Source organism: Hyalella azteca, unplaced genomic scaffold (genome assembly GCF_000764305.2).
Source record: "Hyalella azteca isolate HAZT.00-mixed unplaced genomic scaffold, Hazt_2.0.2 contig4874, whole genome shotgun sequence".
NCBI lineage: Eukaryota > Metazoa > Arthropoda > Malacostraca > Amphipoda > Hyalellidae > Hyalella > Hyalella azteca.
In genome coordinates, this window is record NW_025935084.1 from 160173 (window position 1) to 178846 (window position 18674).

Genomic DNA, 18674 nt, shown 5'->3' on the forward strand with positions numbered 1-18674 from the left:
TCATGCCAAGCAGCAAGTGCATATTCCTAGCCGTACATCGCAGTCGCATTTACTCTGAAAATTTATTCCGTCATATTTGACTAACGCTAGTCTTTTTATAACATATATCCATTAATTTAAATTTTGCTTCTAACTTAGTTATTGATTATCTATTCCCATGTAACGAGTTTCTCCTGAAAATAATTCATTTGCCTGCAAAATATGAATTACAGTTGACCTAGTCATGAAGTTTTAGTCGAACGTTATTTCAATGTTATTTGTTCGACGAAATGTAACCGGTGTTTTCATGTCTGTTGTGCAGAGAGCGACAGAGAGGGTGAGGTGCGGTGTACCGAGGTGGGTGTTAATGGTGGTCGCGTTGACGCTGACCGTGGTGGTGGTGGTGGTGGTGGTGGTGAAGGTAGTGGTGGTGATGGTGGTGGTCAGGTTATGCCAGGTCTTCCACTGCACTGGTACGACGAGCCGCCCTACGAGAGCGACCCTGAGGACTTCCTCTTCGGCTCCAGCGACTGCCACAGGTGCGGCGAGTCTTTCCTTTTGCCAGTTATTCTCCTGGGAAATAAATACATTCCATTTCCCTTAAGATAATCTGATTGATGATCTTTACACTCAAACTCAGGTCATTATTGTGTATACGTAATTTGTATGGCATGCAGCCCTCACGTTCTGCCTTCTCTGAGACAATGTCTTTGAAGAGCCACTTACCATAATTATGGGTGACTTTCAAAGGAATATTGGCTAATTTGAAACAAAAACTGCTTAACTATACCGATAAAGACATTTATCATCCTACAAGATCACATTTTTCATAAATATTTGTAATCAAATCATTCATTGTGTAAATTATCCGTAAATTCACACTTACCTTCACACTTATCAGTCGTCTCATAACGTACCTGTACCTTAGTGACGATGAATTTGTACAATATCGTTTTCCTCCGACGAAAGATTTGCAGCATATAATAGTGTTAAGATGTGGCTAGGCTAACTTTAAACGGTATGTTCAGCGGCGAGGACGAGAGCAGCCGCAGTTTACGGGACAGTCTGCGCGAGGAGGACGTAATATCGCTGCGCACCGCAGGCGACATTTGCCTGCCACGCACTGCGCCCGAGTGCGTGCCTCTGCTGGACGGCTCTGCTGCGTACCTCGCCAGAGATGGTCCTCCTATCTCCTACTACCAGCAGACGCCCTGTCACTTCAAGGTCTACGACGGCCGAGCGCTCGACCACGCCTACCGACAGCACCAAGAGTGCGAGACATACAGAGAACATTGGTCTGGTAACGGCTCATTGCGGGATCCGAGGACCAAAAGTAAGGCGGATAAGCGAGACAAGGATAAATTCCATAAGATTGACAAGGAGAATGATAAATATTACTGCAAAAACACTTCTAAGAAAAGCAATAACAAACATCGCTCCGTACGAGGGCTCAGTAGTCGAAGCAGCCGTCCTGCTGGAAGTCCGCCTGGGAGTGTCTGCAGCAGCGCACCAGTGCAGCTGCTGTCACAGCTCAGCCAGCAGCCGGTCTATGACAACATCAGTGGAGTGTGTATCTCCAGACCTTCCATGCCCATCCACACGTCCTCGAGAGGCGGAACTGTTCTCACCAGCTCTTCTTGCAACGCCGCTGCCAACCTACACCAGTATGTCAACGGCACCAACTGGTCGAGTCATGGCCAACCTGTCCTGCCTCATTACCGACCATTCCCTCCGACACAGCAGCAAGCGCTGCATTATCAGTCCCAATATTATTGTCCAACGCAAAGTGGAAGTAGCAATAATCGCTCGGTTATGAACGGTACCACTTATAGTACTGGTGACCAGCAAGTACCTGCCGCCCCTTCCCGCCACAACCTTCAGCTGAGAGGTCTCTCCTCGTCTCAGTCTCACTACCTGCACATGCAGGGGCAGCACGCGCCCTCTGATCCTGCCATGGTGGCATCCACTTCTCCCGACTATGAGCTTCGTTGGGACCTGCATAACGTGACCGCCGCGTCAGGACCTACACGGCTCTCTTCGGCGTCTGTCGAGAACCATCGGTCTGACCCGAGCGGGCTGTGTCTCTCGAACCTCATGGTGAGTGACGGTGCTGGCCTGCTGCGGTGCTCGGCTGGCTGTGAGGTTCCTCCTACTCCTGTTGCTGGTACCACAGTCCTAAGAACGGCAATGCCACCACCCGTCAATTTTGTCCCTTCTACTCCTGTAGCAACGGCTACAACGTCGCATGGTATGGTGCATGAAATTCCTTTCCTTTGTTGTAATAATAGAGTGAGTTCTTGTTGTTGCTGCCTCACTGCTACGAGTAACGCCAACGTTTTGCAGCCGAAAAAGGCTGATCCACTCACTTTAGGCGAGTTGCGAGGCAGTCGAAGATCGTACATGAATTTCTCCAGCCATCCTGTATGGCCAAGCAATTTTCAGCCTTCTCCTGTAGGGAATAAACTCGTGGCGGTGGCGCCTCTGAGCAGCAAGGTGCTTGTGCCGCCTGCTAGACCGCAGTCGCTGATGAGTGTGTGCAGCACGACGGACTGTCACTTGGACATGAGACAATCCTTGTGTCCTGTACAGTCCATGGCTGACCTCACAATTGGTACCGGGAACACTTCATCCTGCGATGGCGTCTTCTGCACCAACGCTTTCACCAGAAGCTGTTTAAACGGCAAGCAGCAGTCGAGCCGTGCGTCAACCACTATATTAAATCACGGCTATCCTGTCTCTGCCGCGGCATATCCATTCACGCGTACGAATCACCAAACTCTAATAAAAGGAGTCCATTTGGACATGAGTATTAAAACAAATGCCTGCACTAGCATAAACTCCTGCACGACCGCCTCCAGTTGTAATCTGACTTCTAATTCAGTTTTGACTAACGACCCCTACGCGTCGTACGTTAATACTGGTCCGACAGCAGCATTTCAGTGTCCAGAAGTCGCTGCGAGCAATCCTTCATTATTATTAACCGATAAAGTTTCATTGCAGCCTGTTACCTCCTACACAATTCAAGATAACAAAGCATCGCAAGATCATAAATTTCTTGAATGCTGTTCTGAATTGAAGAATTCCATATTGAATTCAAATACTTTAAAATCCATCGAAGACGACGTTCGTAATTCATTGAATATCACTACCAATCGTCCGGCTAACTCTACCTCCGTAAGTGCAAACGGCGCCCTCAATACCGTCAGAAGTTCAGTGGCCGGCACAGAAGGCATCAGTGCGCCAAATACATTAACTGATTCTGCGCTTAACGCCTTCGCGTGCGCTGATAGCGGCGGCTCCTCCAACTGCGCAGTGAAAACGAGCGGCGCGGCGCAGAATGTTTCTGCGCCGCAGCCGCAAGCACCGGCCGTATCTTTGTCGCCTTCCCTGATGCATACGCCTGCCCATATCGTCTAGCCGCGCCGCGTGTCCTCGTTACGTTATACGCAAAAGAGGCGTTGATAATCTCGTCGTACTCTTTCTTCTCAATAACTTTTTTGTTTCCAATAACCTTGAGCTTTCGATTCTGATCGTAGTTCAAATTTTATTTTCCTATAATCAATTGTGCAGACGTCCTACTCTTTCAGTCTTACTCTTACTGTCTTTATACAGTCATACTCCTACAGTCCAGCTCCTGCTCCTACAGTCCTGCTCCTACAGTCCTGCTCCTACAGTCCTGCTCCTACACTCCTGCTCCTACACTCCCGCTCCTACAGTCCTGCTCTCAAAGCTTATTTCGTGAACTTTTCAATAACAAAATAAAACTTGTATCCTCAGTAGTCATACTGACTTGCAATTTCCAACAATTTTCCTGAAAATTATTAGTGCCCTCACAATTAAGTCCATATGGAAGCGGCTCCCATTACAAATCCTGATGTTATTACATTGTAAATGAAATTACTGTTACAAGTGATTTACATGATCTTTTCAACGTCATTTTAAGACATGATCTTTTCAACGCCATGTTTTTACGTCCCACAATTGCTGTCCCAAGCAATCTCCTGAAGGAATAATCCCACTTAATAATCCATGATTTCTCTCTTAATGTTGTGTTTTTTAGTAAGTTAAGTTTATGCTACGTATTTATTTCAGATTACTTTACTTTAAGTTCTCTATAGAAAAGTTTTATGTTGTTAACTTATAATTTGCGTACGAAAAGCGCACCTTTAAACGATTATAAGTTTTATGCCACCCTTCTTACATGTTTATTATGTATTTTACATATTAATTTTATATGTAAAAATATAATGAAATAAAATAAAAATATATATAATCAATATATATACATATATATTAATTATGTATATTTTTCTGTTCACAATCTTCGATAATTTTCTTATGAATGTTATTTCACTGGAAAGCATTAACTTGTTTCCCCGCATAGATCATTTTTCATTTCAGTTTGTTAATGACTTTGATGTTATGTTGACAATGGTCAAGTATGAAGCGCATCGCAACTTTGATACATCCAAAATCTGGCCACCTGCAGAACTCGGCTCTCACCTCAATTCTTAATTATAATAACTTGATATGAGTATATTTGCGTGGCCTATAATTATAAAGGTAGCCGCTTACATCCGGATATTAATTATTTTCATCAAGTTTAATTTAAGCTTTTGAAGATGTTTGATTTTAGTTAGTCGTTACGTACTCCCCAATTGAACAAGTGCAGCTTTACTTGAACCAGTGCTGCTGGTGCAAGCGACCTCAGGCAGCTTACCTGGTGGCTCTTCGTTGTATTTCATTGCGACGACCTCTCATTGTGTACTATGAATCTCTTGATATTTTATTTACGGTTCAACATTTTCACCATTTGTGTAAGCTTAATCTAACGGGAACACGAATCTCTTGTTTATGTTTCTCTTATATGTTTGAAAACTCCTTATTTTCTTCGTTCCTATTCCGTTGTCAAAATATTCTGACCTGGCTTGTGACCGAATCAATGGAATGTTTCAAATTTATTCATATTCCTCTTTCCGTGTATATCTTTAGTTTTCAATTTTGACTGATATTGTTGCGCTGACGGCGATGATTGATATAAAAATGTTCATTTTGTTCGTTATGTTCTCTATGGTAGAAGCTCGAGTTTCATCGATATGATATTCAATTGAGCTGTCAACATTCTGTCGGGTACAGCTTTGGGTAGCCACAGCATCATTTGTGTGCTGCATTGCTGGGCCGAGAAAGTATTTATAAGATCGTTAATGATCTCCTTTGATAATAACAACATAAGTGTCCTCCCTCTTCATTGGTCGTGACGACAGAGGTGTCCGCTAATTCAGAACCTCAGTACAACCCGGATTCTCAAAACATATTGGTGCAGCAACTTAGTTGAAAGCTGATAGAAATCACGTTCCTCCTTTATGAAGCGTTATTTAGCACTGCAAAAGATGTAACATCTTGATCGGGCTTCCACCGAGCGTTATTATTATTTGTTTTTTTGCCTCAATTCTTTCATTATTTCCTGACACTTTTTCTCAAAATATGCAGGACTAATTAATCTTTGTTTTTGTTCTTCTCATTTAAGCGCCACTGCTTTACACATTTTAACTTTCCTTTGGATCAGCGTGACCGTCATAACGGCTGCCACACTGGGCAGTCAAAACTTCGTTTGTAAACTTTAATTAAAACATTAAATCTTCCACAGAGAATAATTAAATCTGTGTTTATTTTACAGTTTAGCGGATATTGTCTTCATTTTACGAATCGACTGCCCAGTGTGGTTGATTCGTTCCGGTGGTCATCTCGGTTTAGTTTGAACATGGCAAGTTCTAAGAGATAGGTTTATCAAACCTAAGTTTTTTGTCACCAAAGATTTGTTTTCAAGTAAATCATGAAATCCTTTTATTTGTTATTTTTTCTCCTTTTATTTTGTTTAAAGTTATTTTTTACTTGGTGTTCATGCGTTTATTTGACTTTTATTTTCGTTTGAATTGCGCACCTCATTTCGTCGATGAGGCTTTATTTTTTCTATATCTGTAATATTTGCGACTTAACAACACCCACCTTCATATAGACAACACAGTTAAAGACTCACGAGTATTGAATGTAGACCTTATTTAACAAAAATTACTTCAGGTCACTTATCCGCACTGACATTTGTCAAAACTTGACATAATTTTTTGTACTGAAGCTTTTGATGTGAAGTTACTCAGTTATTAAGTCCGATTATTCGGCGTATAGTATATTTCAGCTACGAAGAGCATCATTATCAATGCGGTAATATTGTTCATCTTGAGGCTGTGAGGTGGTTTTGAAGTGAATATATTGTTTTGTTGTGACCATCATGGTATAAAATGTAGTTTCCTTTATTCAAAAAAATCTTTCAATCCATGACTACGTCGCATTTCTCTTCGTTCTCTGTCAGGTAATGAGAAGATTTGCTAGTGAGCACAGAGCCACAAGCAGCCGGCCGGGAGCTATTCATGTAATTGCTATTTCAATTATTGAGTGAGGGATCACCGATCCTGTTATACACCATGCAGTGCCCCCGGGAGCGTCCTGCAGGCGTTTGGAACATCCGTGCTCTGCACTCGGAACATTTACTGGCAACTTAGCCGTTCATCTTGGATTTATTTGAAAATGATTGATGATTGAAACAACTGACCAAATTCAAAGCGGATTATGATTGACCTTTCTAAATCTCGGAAATACACTCAAAGAAACGAGTGAGACTTTGTCCAAATAGCCATGAACTTTTTTGTATGGGTCATCTTGACTCAGTGTGGACAAAAGCACTTATCAGAGCTACGTCCGCTCTGTGCTCGTGCTGTGGATAGAAAAATATTACCCATTTGTTCTTTATATTGCCTGTACTAATGTCCAATATCTTCTTTCGTCGTAGAAGATCTGCTGCTCTGGTTATTGCAGCGCAGTTTTTGCGCTGAGCTTAGTCACACGTCAGTTGCAATGTCTACTTCGTCGATTGTGATGCTCTGCAGAGATACAGACAGAAGCAAGTGGTCTTTAGTGTGATGTATCAGGAGTCATGCTTGGTCTGCACGCTTTCTCTTCGATGACCCGTCGAGAATTAGTATTGCGGTTAAATTCGGACTAAACTTCTGTAGAAGGCATTCGTATATCGAAATGATATCTCAGTATCAACTGAACGTATGTAAAAGATTATTTAAATTCATCCGTTGATCTCAAGCGCTTCAAAGTTGAATACTTCAACTCTGAAATTAAAGGTGGTCTTTTCGTTCAGTGCCGCAGCTCACCTTACTTGCGCTGTGGACGCTCTGGATGTTGTGATAGCGACGGTCGCGTGCGCATTTGCGCGCCTCACATGCGGCAAGTGGAGCACCGCTGCGTGCGTGTGAAGCGCCTTCCGTTACTGCAGTCCTGCCCCGTGTCTTATGGTGAACGATCCCGAAACACCCTTGTTGGGCGCAAGTTATTCGGTTAACCTGAATTCAGATTTCTGTTCAACATGAATGGGTAAAATTTATTGCCGGAATAATGATTAGCTGCTGGATGACTGTAAACGCGGACATTTGGGCAAAATGCTCGATAATTTTGTTAACTGCCGTTTCTGGTACAGAAGAAAAACCGACAACCTGTTAATCGCCGTATTATTATTTTTTTGGGTTCTGACTTCCCTAATTGATATCGGCGAGGCAATTCTCTCAAAAACTGTGATGAATAAAAAACCAGACTACGATTTGCTATGTCTTCTTATATATCTGGTGAATCTCTACCAAGTTCTATGGTACCGTTGTTTCATGCTTGTTTTCGTGGAGTTGTCCTGAGGCCGCGATCGAGGCACTGCCTCTGCCTGCTAGTAGCCTCAGAGAAGGAGCATTATCACGTCCGAGTCCTGACTCTTGACGCTTCTCTGCCGGCAGTCGTTCCAGTGCTGCCGTCGCGTGTGGTTGGGCTAGTTAGTGCGAGGTGCGGTCGCCTGGTGTGTGTGCTACTCCGCTCAATGCTGATGTCTGAATTTAACTTTAAGTACATTTCAGTGACGGGTTTACAGACGCAACACTTTTGAAAATGAAATGATCAGTGTGGTTGATAGTCAGTGGAGAGTTATATCGTATCGATTATGTTCCCAATTGAAAAATGATGGTGGTCAATTTGGGCATCAGCTATATCTTGATAATCTTGTACACCAGTGGTTCCCAAACTTTTTCAGGCTGACGCATCCTTNGTTGTGTCCCATCTTCAGTTGACCGGATTTAATCGGTTCTCTCTATAAGAGTTTCGTGAACAAAGTTCTATTGTGTTTAACGACATTTTTGTTGGTCAGTTGTCCTTACTAAACATTCTTTGCGCGTCATCGGGTTCCGGGAGATGACTGCTTCTCGCCGACATTTAAGAGGACGCAATAGCTGCTCGAGTTCTTTTCAAATGCATGCTTCTCGGAATTTCCTTGCTTGCTGGGGTCAGCTTTCATAACAATAAAAGACATCCAAGGAAACTTTCAATCTCACGTGATGTCCGGGAACATTCTGTTGAATTGGTTCAAGAGAAGTTTTATACACTTAAGTTTATGGTTAATTTGTTATAGAAATTAAGGTTGATGAAATATTTCCCATAAAAAAATCAACAACTCTCTTGCTGCAAATGTTATCAACTTCCAGTCGTTTGAGAACATAGAATAGGCTATGCCATGAAATGTTCACAGTTTCTACTGCACTACAATTCACAGCGCCGATGACGTCCGGTTGTCACTTGTCAGAACCTCAAGTCAGAGGCAATTGTTACACTCAAATTTGCAACTATCACCAGTCTCTCGTGGTTCTACCTCAAATATTGCGATTGTCGCTAACTTGTATTGAATTCGGCCATAAATTACATAAAAATTGAAATTTCATGAAAAACTTTTTGCGACAAAATCGATCATTCATCTTGGATACTATGCTGCTTGTAGCCTATTCATGAACGTATGTAAATACTACAGAGTTCTCAGTTAGGTTTGACTCAGCCGGTCGGTAATCCCTATTACCTGCCCTCGTCTGTATTCAAGACTGACTGATAGAATTCCCAGTAGAAAGGTCACTTGTGGTAACTCTGTACTGAATCACTAAAGACTAATTTTTAATACCGAGTGGAGTATTCTTTGCCGTGTTATTCCCGATGTGCTTTGAATTCCACGCGTTCTATACTGGACTTTCAACTAACTCGAAGGACCGCATACAGATAAGGCAGGCATCGCTTCCAGTTCTGCTGCATGATGAAGCAATGCAGACAGCAGCTGATTCTAAGTTTCTCGCAGCAAAGTTTCTTAGTTTGGTGCGCTTGTGCTAGCTTGCATGATGCATCTTGTGCACAGTTTGTAATTTTTGCCAAAATATTTAAGGATTGTTGGATGCTAGTATATCATGCTACTTTCCTTTCAAAGCATGATTGCATCTTGCTAAGATCGAGCTGTTTTGTCTAAGCGCCGAACAATATTTTCATCTTGAATTCCACGGTGTTCGCTCGATTAACCACTATTTCAACTGAGTATCAGAGTTCTCAGTCAGGTTGTTGCAAACACTCATATAATTTTGTGTGATTTTGTAAATAAATTGTCGCTATATTTGAACATGATTTTTATCTTCAAATCAAAATTTTGGCATTGTTACGTATATACGCGTTATAGGTAAAGAAGATGGGATCCATGGTAATGAACGTATGTTCAATCCTTTGAGAGTGGTTTCATAGCATATTAAGAATGACTGGTTCGAGGAACGATTGATAATAATATCTATAGGCATGCATGACCTGACGGTGGAAAAGGTACATATAGCTTTTGGCCTTGTGGGTATATACGCAGTATATATGTATATGTACTCTATATACAGGGGCCTAATATGTTAATGTTGATCAATGTTTAATTTCACTTAATATATCTCACTTCCATGTAAAACAAACTAAAATTCCTGCAGAAGCTCGTTGCGTTCATGCTTGCTGGTGGTGCGCATCTGTGTCTGTAACATCGAAAATTTCTCATTCGTTCTCGTCACGCATCAGCAACACCACAACCCGCAAACGAGGATATGTTTGGCACTTTGCTCGTTCTTCATGCGACGAGGCCTGTGTATGCTGAGGCAATCAAATTTTTGCGGTTCCAACATGCCTCTTTTAAATTAATACGTGATGGCACGTCAAATAAATTGAATAACTTGTCTCAAATTTACGTCTAACTAAAGCTAAGATGAAGTTTTTTGAACGATGCACTTTCTAATTTGCGTGCGGCAACAAAATATGCGCCTGGATTTTACTTAAAAGTATTTTAGTTCATTTACGTCAATGTATACAGTATTTTTGTGTTCTTTAGCTATGTTGCAAGTCATTCATGTTACGTCGTTACGAGCATTGACAACAAACACGGTACCTTAAGGAACCATACCTGCTTTGCAAGTGCGATTCTCCTCATTATTTTGTCAGCATTTACCTGAAGTGCGCAATTCAGAAGTTGAAATCGAACAAAATTAGTTACTGATGTGTTCATGTGATCAGTATTGATGATAATTAATCAAATAATATTAAACTAATTAAATAATAATAATAATGTTGGAACATGTTGGATATTATTCAATTAGTTGTAATAGTACCTAATTCATGAATTAAATTCACATCAGTATTCTCTATTTCAAGATGAAGTTGCCGGCGGATGTGCTGCTGGCTATCCTCCATCAATGTATTTAGGTTGGCTGCCCAAGATTTCCTTTGCATGCAATCACCAGCTCCCTGCTGCTTCTAAATACTCGGTGCATCTAAATTAATTATTGTGCAATTGTTAAGTTGTAATGACATTTGGTGTTATCAGCTCAGCGAGCTTCGCTAATGCGCAACCGGCAGCTCATGTCGCAAATAAAGTACACATTCTCATACTTAGCGCACTGCTATGCGTCTAACTCGTTCCTAGCAGTGGCAGGTGATAGTGAATATCGGTTGTTTGACATCACATACGCGTGCATACGCGCTGCAAGACTCGCGTTATCTTAGAGGAGGTACGCCCTAATGTAACGCAGCTCCTGCTGTGGCGATTGAACGCGCCCCTGGTGAGGTTTCAACTGCCTCGAGATATTTCTGAGCTCCTAGCCTCCTACGACCATGTGTGCGCTGTGTAGTGGCTAAGATTCCTGTGGATTGATCTAAGATTGAGTGTCGAGATGCAGGGTCTTACATTGACAATAGACTGGGTTAAAAGTTTTTCATTTCGTCCTCCTGCTTTCATTGCGTCATGTATATTTACGAGATAAGCACTGCATCTATAGGTATATTTATCACGCAATCAATTGATAATAATAACAACAACAGACGCTATAATGCAATTTTATTTCTGCCAGCCTCATCGCGCTGCTTATTTTCAATATTCCGACAGCAGTTGGTGGTGCACGTTTCGGATTGATGGAGATCTTTTGTGACCTTGGCGGTAATAAATAATAGTTAAATTTCTCCTTAGGGCGTGTTTTCTCGGTCATTGTAAGATCTGTGTCGGCTGAACATCTGCTAAATTTTTTTGTCATGATTCTTTGGATTTTTTATTTTGGGACGATAATAATTTTCTTGATGTCAGTTCTTCAAGGGAAGTGACAAAAACTAAACCGGTGCCCCACCTAGAGCAAGACTTGACCCACTTGTGAAGCGTGTCTGCCGCGCTGTGTATCCATGGCAAGCTCGCGCGCCGCCTCCTGCTTTTTATGTCAACGTATTTTTTTCCCCTCATACCGCTGCCGGCCGATCAAAAGGAGCGTTATTGAAAACCGTTACGTTATTGCCGCCAATAGTGATCATTTTTTCCTCAGACTCTCCAGATAACTGCTTTTTCCGCTTCAGATTCCAACTTGGATCTCAGCATGAGGTCTACGGAACTTGTTTCTACCTCACTTTTTTGTGTGCCAGCGGCCTGCGCTAAGTGCCTCTTGACCGACCTACTTGTACCACGTCATCGCCAACCGCTTTTTTGGGGCATAAATCCGACATCACCCGAAATACTTATGCATGAGAATTGAACTTGATTCTGATTTTTATTTCTATTTTGATTTTAATTTTTTTCGGCTATTTAGTACGCGTAAGATTATTCAATCTTTTATATATCTTAGAGACATGGAAACCGGTACTTTTCGAGCGTTAATATGTTCCAATCTCTTCACTCCCGTGGTCCCCTATGAAAACCAAGAACTTCAACCAAGTAGAGGTGGTGTCATGATCCCCAATTTAGTATCACCTATAATGTAGCTCTATCGAAAAATGAACACTACTTAAGTTTTATTGGTAATTGATTAGCTAATAATACGATCTTGCGCTTCACGATAAACTTTTTTGTGTGGCTCATTATAATCCTACTCTGCTAGGCTCGCCTGCAACGACTGCGCCTATTCTAGCCGAGCCGCCTCTAAACTAGTAATGGCTCAGTATTGTTGCTGAGCAGCTACAATTGCACGTTTTCGATGTAAATTCGTTATCGATTTTCTCAATCCATTCGCTAAAATACTCTGCTCTCTCTATTTATACACGATCAATGTCAAACTCTGACGGCCAGTTAGAATGCAACAATCTGCAGAATACGAGTTGGTATAATATAGAAAGAATATCAGAATCTCATAATCGATCAAAAATATAGATGCAGTGCTTATCTCGTAAATATTCAAATATTTTCCCATATATCAAATGCTATTGTTACAATAATAATTTTTTTCTACCCAAACCTCCTACACATAATTTGTGTTCGTCAGTGAGCATATATCCCAATATGAATCGTGAACCCATCCCTTCATGGTAATCGAACTTGACTGCTAATGAGAAAGCAAGTGTTTATGAATATTTTACGCTGGCTCCATATAATGCACTGCTCTCGATTTAAATTATTCTTTGTTGTATCGTCCCGACGGGTGCGAGTTATCGCCAGCATCTCGGTCGCGCTGCTGCTTCGTGGCAGCCGTGCTCCCTCGCACAATCGAGAACCAAGAACAACACAGTTCTCTGTTGGACCTGTTATCATATATTATAAACTTTGCAAAGTACTGATTAATCTATTAATTTTATTTTTAATTGAATTGTGCATGCTGGTTTAGAAAATATTAAAACATTTCACTGCCAGAATTAGCACTCATGCTTGAATCATACCAATAAAAAAGTATAGATTTGAGTCATTGAATAATTCATTTACTGGTCGATATTCTTATTCCGGCTGGTCGATATTCTTATTTGAATAAACGGATGCTAAAGTCTTGCTTTTTGCGGCTGGTAACGTGCTTTGTATGAAACTAAAATTAACTTAAGCCTGCTTATTATTATCTGGCTACGAAGTGGTCGTTTGCACTCAGAAGCCAACCTTCGTGCTGGTGTCTTACTTGATAGCCTTCAAAACTCCAGCGCGGCTTCTGCTTTTTATATCGCGGGCGTCTTCGTATTATAGATGTCCTCTTAGTCATGACGCCTACGAGGCTAATTTTGCAGCAGGTTCTTGTCGAAAAGTGTTGCTTATTTTCCAGCAATGATTTAAAAAAAATTTGTATGCTTATATTTCTTCTAGAACACTTCTCTTTACTCTATGAAAATACTCCTAAAGAGTTTATACATAATAATGTCGTCATACCGTTCACAAGAACCAATACAAAATACTTGGAACATTCTGCTAACAATAAATATACACTTATGCCAAGGATTAGGTTCATCTATTGAATCATTCTATTAAGGTCAAATAAAATCAGATGTCTAGACATCAGAAATACGTGTTCTTGTTGATATATTTGTATGATAAAGGACAATATTTAACAGTTTGCATTAATGTCACCTTAACTATAATTTTACGGGAACTCTTTCAACTCAGCCCCCATTAAATGATACGTTTTCAGAATTTGTTATTGCCACCAGGAGCTGCAGTTGATGTGTTTAGTTGTGTTCTATATATATATATTAACCTGATACAACCGTGTAGACTGTATAGCGTGAACGTCTTCCCCGGCCGTTGTGCTGTGTTGCGCTACGGCTGTCAGCTCAGTATAACGGAGCTCGGTAAAGCTAATTAGCTGAGGTCACGTATAAATAATGATACAGTATTAAAGTATGTATGTATCCGCACTAACCGTAATAGACTTGAATGGCTCATTTTATATTAATATGTTATTTTAAATATATTCGAATATTTAACTGATCTATCTCTGATAAGAATAATTTTAAAAATTAAACTTCAATCAGTTCAGTTTGTTGTTGGTGTTAGTGAGTTGTATTATTGATAGCGTAACTGAAAACGCCGCCGCGAAGCTGAAATGGTAAGGGGTGAAGTGCTGATTTTGAAGAAAATTTTCGTATTGGTTTTAAACACAAGGGCTAACTTGAGTTTAAACAATGGTGTTAAAACATATTTCAACTGAACGTTATCAATGACTATTATCATATTACAAGGACGTTCCTTGTTTCCGTCGTGGGATAAAAAATGTCGACGCATTATTTAACAGAAAAATTTTAAATAAAGAATTTGAATCTTTCAAGTCCAGCCATTACTACATTCTTCAAAAAAGATATTTCACAAAATTCGTGTTCTGCCACAATAGCATGTGTGTTTAGCTTTGAGTTATAAGTTTAGGAGACCTTAATGAATTGAGTGTTACTTACAAGTACTTGATACACTATGGTTAAAAGCTATGCAAGTGAAGAAAATGGAAAACTCTTGCAGTTCATCTTTGCTTAAGAGGTCTACCACACTATGTAGAGCCTCATTTGCACCACCAACTTGTTTATTCAGTCATACGAACAGCGGTCATAGCTGAATTGATGTTACCTTGACTGTGACTAATTTCTCTTTCTCTTTCCGTTCTTCCTGCGATAGCGAAGCTACAGTGCCCTCCGGGCTCTGATAGCTGCATGGTTGCACGTAGCATGCAATCACAACTCTTCTTTGATAAAACCAGTGAAATTGTGTATATACCCAGACTCAATACATTAACAGTCAATTGTTCCATTATAAGATAATTTGCGATAAATGGTTCTATCATGCATTTTTAAAGGGGTAATCACGTTTTAAAGTATGAAATCAATAAATGCAATCATTAAAAACTGAGCATTTAATTATGACAGAACACCGTCTCCAGGTCAACTACTGGCGCCTCCATGGTTGTTTTGTTCAATGATGATTCGTTGTTCAGACAATGCACGGTCGAGGTTCTGACGACACTTACGTAGTATACGTAGTATTCCTGCGAAATATATTACGGAATATATTTTTATTTTGAAGTGCAGCGCATTCCAGGAGTCAAGGCCGCCTGCCTTCAAATTGCTGCGGCCGTTTATTGGGAGCCTCACGAAACAAGTGCCGCTTATTTCCACCCTTTGCGGTCACGGCACACCTGCTTGCCGCGCACACGCGTGCATCGCGTTCGATGGCATTCTTGCACTCAAGCTTCATTTCTGCGATGGTAATATTATGTTCAAACGAAAAATACATTTTGTACGTGTTATGATGATTGTCCACGATTATTATTACTGAATCTGTTCGTTCCCGAATTTTAAAATGCGTTGCTCTGCAGTATAAGCAGGCATACTCAGATTTAACGAAATTCACGAAAGTCAAATTAGCAATTTATTTAAATAAAATGTCTTTAAATTTTACTTCCATTCAGTTACAATGTCAGTACGTGTTATGTTGTGGATCATCACCTGAAACGCATAATGGTTCACAGTTATACCGAAAACATTGTCCCAAATATCATTGTTCGCGTTTATTTTTATTGAAGTATTTAGCACCCACCTTGAACCCACATTTTGAAACACCTGATCGTAAGCCTCAATATAAGTGCTCGTGCAATGGCCTACATCACCAAGCATATTGACTTGAATCTTCATCAAACAATGGAAGTACCTTAACCGCAGCTCCATGCTGCTGTTGCATTGCAAGCTTGTAATATATACCGTTAGTATAGAGGAAGAAGAACCTCGCATGTTGTGCAAGCTTTTCGAATTGAGCTTTTCTAATACACGGTCCATTTCAAAATAGTGTAATTTTAGGCTTCAATTTAAATTCCTATCGGTGAATGTTATAATTTATATAGTTATGCTTATGCATGAGCTATGGATTATTATGTGTTTTATTTCTTTCTTAAATGCACTTGGGCGTATAGCGCCTGAATTGCAGCTCTGCTGTGTTGATCATCATCGACATTTTAGCGACCGTGTTGTCCTCATCCAAAACTCCCAAATTCCCTCGGGCCAGGCAAAAAAAAAAACTTCTATAATGGATCTTCCTACTTTCGGTAATGGGTAGCTTGGAAATTTTGGACTTGTTTTTACTCCACAACTTTCTCAGATAATGTCAAGCTATCGCCTAATGTTCGCTCGTGTTTACCCGCTGTTATGGATAGCTCTGAGATATACATGCAGACGCTCGGCGTCAGAGCAATGAATTGATAAAAAGAACTCCGTCTAGTGATTGCTAGCATTCCATTCGCTGGCGCATGTCACGTAGTAGTATTCCTAGGCGTGAATAGTTCTTTTGCAAAACTATTTTAGGCACCGAACTAAGAAAACTCAAATAATGTGAGATAGTGATACAAGAGTCTAATGATGCAAATTTATTTCTACAGACTTTAAATAATTTAGCAACGAACCGCATTGCTCGCAGGAAACAGATTTTTTGATGAATTAATTCATATCCGACCTTTAGGTGAGAGTTTGTTTGCCCTCATTCTAAACAATTTTCATTGTCTGACCCTCTTGTCCAATACTCCACTACATGGACGCTTGCTGGAATTATCGTGAGTTGTGTTAGGAGCGACGTATATACATGCAGCGGCAAGAGTGTGATATCTGAATGGCCGGTGTGAATAAGACACTCGTCTCGCACCGATGCGCGTGTATATGCGATCTCGTCCGCGTTTTGGGGGAAAGGAACGCTTGGTAGCCATCATTACAAGTCATGCCTTTCAGATATTTCATTGTCTCCTTTTCGTTGCAGACGTCGGCAAATTGTCTGGAAAGAAAGAGTCAATAATTAATTATTCTACATCACACTTAGATCATATATCAAACATTTATATACTGCTTTGATAAACTCCAGCATCTGCAGTACGCATGTAATTCTATTTCCGTATTGATTCTATTTCATTACAAATAGGAAGTAAATTCTCGATTCTTTTATCACCTAAATCGAGTTATTCAAGGTTTGTGCTGTGATAACATGTTTGTCCCTCAAACATCGGGCTAGCCCACAGCGTTTGGTTGATCGTATGTACAGTTCCCTCTAATTTTTCGGTGAGAATATCAGTCGTAATATCGCCGTAAATTTCCTAACTAGAAATTGTATGGCAAAGCTACGTTAAATATATTTATGTCCTTCAGTTTGCGCAGGCATCTACCGCGAGATCGGCGCTGTCGTGGTCATACAATTGCATAGCTCGCTCTCGAACGCAAATTTCACTGGTGGAGCACGGAGCTTCATAATAATGATTTCTCTGACAAAAACGAGTCAAAGTTTGCGGTTGGAGTAAAGACTAGATGCTTACAGTGAGCCTCGAATACCGAGCTTCGGTTCAGTGCCTTATCGAAGAGTCAGCAGGAACGCCGTGGCGAAGCGTGACGTTCGTCGCATGCGCTCGTTCCTTCTCACAACTTCACAGACGAAAGAAAGTGAAGCGAACGTTGAATATATAATTCCTTGGCGCTTCCTGGCTCGCGCCAAGGGATGGTCACCGGTTTCGGGGCTGCTCGTAAGATCACCACTTTCCGGCAAATTTACGGTCATCGGTCTAAGCTTATGGCTCGTATTCGATAATGAAATTACACCAGATCCCAATTAAAGCAGGACTGTGATTAATTTTTGGCATCAAATGCCCTTGTTACTTTTACTTTTTAGGAAACCGCTGGAAGACAATCTCATTTTTCTATGATATGAGAGTTTGTAATCATTATTGTAGTATTACATACGATTGCCCGTATGATGCTTGGAGTCTTCTTATAAATGCTAATTGTTTGTGTAGGCCGCGTCTGTAATAACGTGCATACGACCGTAAGCCTCCAATTGAGTAATTGAATTCTTTAATTGATGTGTAGGCGTTTTCGTTTTCCTCGTGGATTCCGTCGTCACTCTGAGGATGTGAGTGTCCAAAGGAAACTTATCTTCGCCCAAGTGAGCTAACCGCAATCACCGACTGGCGTCGTCGTATTCTAAGAACATTTCCCCCTCAAGACTTTATGCTTGCCAGTTTCTGTCAATTCAAATTCGATGGCAGATTCTTAGTGGTAACTATGCAGGCAATTAACCCACCGCGGCGAATGATTATAGACGCTCTGAATGCTTACTTAATTTGTTCATGACAAAGTTATTGTGTAAGCTTTTTGGAAAACAATACGGTTAAAGTAATCCATAGAAGTATAATTCGCAAGATATGCAAAAGCCTAAGCTGCCGCCGCCCCCATGTCTGACGGAAGCTTACAGTTGGCGGAGGTCCAGAGGCACTCCCATATGGATTTTAGTCTCGCGCTTCGTCAGCAAACCGGCGATATTTGCGGCCCACGCGAGACCTCTCGAATGCGATCATGATCATGCAGTTACTACAATATGTAAATGTATTAAATTTTGTGGATAAACTTAAAGTATTAAAGGGGTGAATTACAAAAATAAGGACTCGCACATTTGATAGACGGGTCGAACAATCGTAGCTGTTTCTTCCACTTAATCCATTAGTCCGGTGCAGTTAGAAAATTAGACGATGACTTCAATTATAGTAAGACATTAAAAAATCATCGAATGCGTTAGATACTCGAGT

The 18674-nt window shown here is 40.8% G+C and overlaps 1 protein-coding gene across 1 annotated transcript in view; it reads left to right on the forward strand.

The window, feature by feature from the left end:
- The first annotated feature begins 2 nt into the window (after positions 1-2).
- LOC108675850 overlaps positions 3-18674 on the forward strand; it is a 39404-nt gene continuing 20732 nt past the window's right edge. Inside the window, exons 1-3 of the mRNA XM_018163892.2 lie at positions 3-12; positions 302-518; positions 1008-2076. Coding sequence (XP_018019381.2) covers positions 3-12; positions 302-518; positions 1008-2076 — 1296 coding nt within the window. The remainder of the gene's footprint in view (positions 13-301; positions 519-1007; positions 2077-18674) is intronic.